This window comes from Drosophila willistoni, assembly GCF_018902025.1.
Source record: "Drosophila willistoni isolate 14030-0811.24 chromosome 2L unlocalized genomic scaffold, UCI_dwil_1.1 Seg168, whole genome shotgun sequence".
Lineage (NCBI taxonomy): Eukaryota > Metazoa > Arthropoda > Insecta > Diptera > Drosophilidae > Drosophila > Drosophila willistoni.
This window is the reverse complement of record NW_025814047.1, coordinates 5,935,119-5,938,611: the sequence shown is the minus strand read 5'-3', so window position 1 is coordinate 5,938,611 and position 3,493 is coordinate 5,935,119. Positions and strand designations below refer to the sequence as shown.

General features: G+C 38.6%; 1 protein-coding gene across 1 annotated transcript; it reads left to right on the top strand.

The window, feature by feature from the left end:
- The first annotated feature begins 528 nt into the window (after positions 1-528).
- On the top strand, positions 529-2,531 carry LOC6640961. The gene has a single exon (XM_002063891.3). The coding sequence runs from the start codon at positions 582-584 to the stop codon at positions 2,436-2,438; it is 1,857 nt and encodes a 618-aa protein (XP_002063927.1). The 5' UTR covers positions 529-581; the 3' UTR covers positions 2,439-2,531.
- Positions 2,532-3,493: the final 962 nt, after the last annotated feature.

The following is a 3,493-nucleotide window of genomic DNA, read 5'->3' as shown; positions in this document are numbered from 1 at the left end:
ACACATCACCACCCGCCATTTCCATTATGGTGGATTGTGACTATTTGTTGAAGGCAAACGCGTACCAGCTTCAGTCCCAGCCTGATGATTAAAGGATGCTTATTAAATATTCATGTAAATGTCAATTTAAAGCTACTTTTGTTGTTTTACCAACCCCTCATCCTCACCCCCTTGCATCACCAACCTCAAACCGCCCACTCCATTAACTACAAAAGGGGATGAAAAATCGAAGAACGAGTGTCAATATTGTCGGCTCTTTTGTAGTATATTTTTTCCATAGTTTGTTATTATTCAGCCCCTTATATTTTTTGTACTCTCCATAACAATAGATTTATTATAAACAATATATGCATGGGAATGCACAAAATGATATAAAATGTATTTGATTTTTTACTTCATTTTGTTGCTTAACAACACTTAAATAAAAATTTGAATATATATCGAGTGAGAAAGAGTATTATTAGCAATACTATTGATTGCTACGAAGTAACTGTCACATTCAGAAATTGACGAATGACAGAGTCAGACTACTTTGGGCAATCTGTTGAGAGTGAGACAAAAAAAAAAAATATAATACTAACATGGAATTTTCTGCTACTTCTAGCAATGAGATAAAGATGGAAGTACAAAGCGAAGACACAGTGTTGACCAGTCAAAATGAGAATCCAACAACAGAAAACGCTCGGCAATTGGATACTTTAGAACTTTTGAGCACACTGGAATCGGCCAATGGCGAGCAACAGGAAGCGGTAACGAAAACGGAAATGGCGGACGTCGAAATGGCCACCAATCATATGGGCGTAAAGGTACAGGTGATGCAAGACGAACCTGTGATGTTCTACATAAATGATGCTGTATTATATAATAATGTGAATCAAAACACCAAATTTCCCTCAATTCAATTGAACGCGCCGAAATTGAAAGCTCCCCCAGTGCATGCGTTGAAACCCTTTCCCTTTCTCTATAAACTCTTTTTGGTGGCCAAGAGTCAGTACGTTCGTTATATCAATTGGTCCGAGGATGGCCTGCGAGTGGAGCTTCACTATTTGGAATTGCAATCTCATTTAGCCAGCGACGAGAATATCTTTCGTTGTGCCACTTTGATGCAATTTACCAAGCAATTGTTGGATCATGGCTTTAAGCGTTTGGCTCACCTGGAAAATGCCATACCCGAGTGCCCTTTTGGCATAATTTTAATCTATCGACATGCACATTTTGTCAGAGATAAGCCAGAGAAGTTGCAATGGATTGCCGAACAGATTTATGTAGAGACGGAGAATACAAAACCGGATCGTCCGTTGGGCAATCCTTCCGATGTCCATTTGAGGCGTATGAGTAAACGTGGAGATCTTTGTTCAACCCTAATAACTCCACGTTCTGAACTCCAAATGGCTCGAAGTCGTCTTATGGCCATTATACATTTTAGTATGGATACAAAGTGGCTCAACGAGTGTGGAAATTTTTCCAAAATTCTAACGCAAATGATACCGCGGCGCGGCCGAGCATCGTTGAAGCCCAAAAATTCTAAAAGATCTGTCTCCCGTTTACCCAGAGGGGGGCGTATAAAATATGTTAAGCCCCATGAATCGGTTACTGCTATGCCGATAAGTCAAATAACCGAATACGCCGGTTATTTCGGTAATGTGGATATTGGTCGTCTGAAGGAATTCTTTGCCGAATATCTGCCGCGATATGGTAACAGTAAACAGGAAATTGTGATGGATGCCACCACCAAGACAAGCAATTTCCAACAAAATTATCCCATTGGCATCAACTATTCCGAAGATGACACCGATGGGGAAACGCTGCAATCGAAAGGTAGTTCCAAACAGAATACTCAAGCTCAGTCTAGCCAGGATTGTAAAGTGGATCCCATTGATGGAACCATAGAGCAGTTCATGGCAGAGATATGTGGTGATCCTGGTATAAGCAATCTCTCAGCAAGTCCAACCAAATCTACAGCAACCAAATCTACAGCTACAAAGGCAAATACGACGACTACAACAACAAGTAAACCCAAAGTGAGAAAGAAGCGCAAATTAAAAGAAGCAAGTTCCACCGAAGAAGAAGACGACGACGATGAAGAAATATTGAAGGAGGCCAGTGACTGCAGTTCAATGGATATCGACATCGATATTGAACCTAATCCTGATGATAACAATCAGATAAAGGAGGTGGAGGAAAAAAAGAAGAAGAAGAATAATAGTCCCATGTCTGACGTCACGCTTGAAGGTGAAAATCAAGAATCCAATCCAGATGACAAGCCACTTACAGAAACAGGAAACGACGACTCCGACGAGGATGAGGACTTTGATGACGATGATGACTACGTTGACAAGAATGTGGAATTCCGAACTAGTACCACACAGAAGCAATCGGGTACACCACGTCGCTACGACCTACGCAATACAAAACGACCCACCAAACGTTATTTGTGATACAATACCAAAATAAGCAACAAATTCTCTTTAATATAACACACCATAAGCCAAAGAAAAATTTGTTTATTTTGTTTTAAGTTAGACCTCACTAAGCACTCTAAGGACTTAGAAAATAAAATAAAACGCTAGGACGTTAGATTAAATGCAATCGCTAGTATCATATTTAGAAATTGTTTTAAGGTTAATCTATTTGATTTGCCTATCAGAACTTGGATTAAACAAACTTGTAAGCCAAATTTTATTTTAAGAATTTAAATAATCTATAAGATAGTTTTATATCCTGTTTACGGATTTTATTTATTTATAATCTGTGATTTTGGTTTAAAACGTAAAATTTTAAGCGTCAGTTAAAAGGCTTTAATATTTGTTTATAATTTTGTATAAAAATTGGATTCATTTGGATCAGAATTTTATGATTTTATATGAGGTTTTTCCCCTTTCTACTATATAAGATAATTATATATATAAATACATTCGATAGATACAAGATATCTATTTCCGTTTAAAACAAAAAAAACTACTTTGGATCAAATTGTTGACAGTAATCAAGGCTAAATATGGTTAGATATTGTATCTTACAATTAGAATGAGTAACTGCGATTTTGGTCACGAGCTGCCACAGCTGTCAGCTTAATGTTCAATATTTGATGGCCATAACTTGGTAGAGAGAACATATGCCTCAAAGGCAACAATTAAATCGCTTATCGCCCTTTTTGATCTCTCACGCCCTTGCATCATTACGACACACACACAGACGCATACACATAAACGAAGGGCAATCAAAAGTGTAATATTATCTCGAAATATCTTACCAATTTCCAGAGGAAAAAAACAAAAACGAAAAAAGGCACCCACACAGACAGGCTGACAGACAGACCGCCTGAGAGGCCGACCGACAGAGGGACAGACAGACAGACAGACAGTGGGACAAGTCTGAGACGGGAGGCCCAATCAAGCCGGTGTTTACAAGTTTTATGAGCCACCAAATAACAAGATGAACAACAGGCAACAAAACTTAAACCGAAACGAAACCCAACCGATTTTTGGTTTGG

What these genes read in the sequence shown, in the direction of transcription:
- LOC6640961 (XM_002063891.3), top strand. Translation starts at nt 582, where the DNA reads ATGGAATTTTCTGCTACTTCTAGCAATGAGATAAAGATGGAAGTACAA.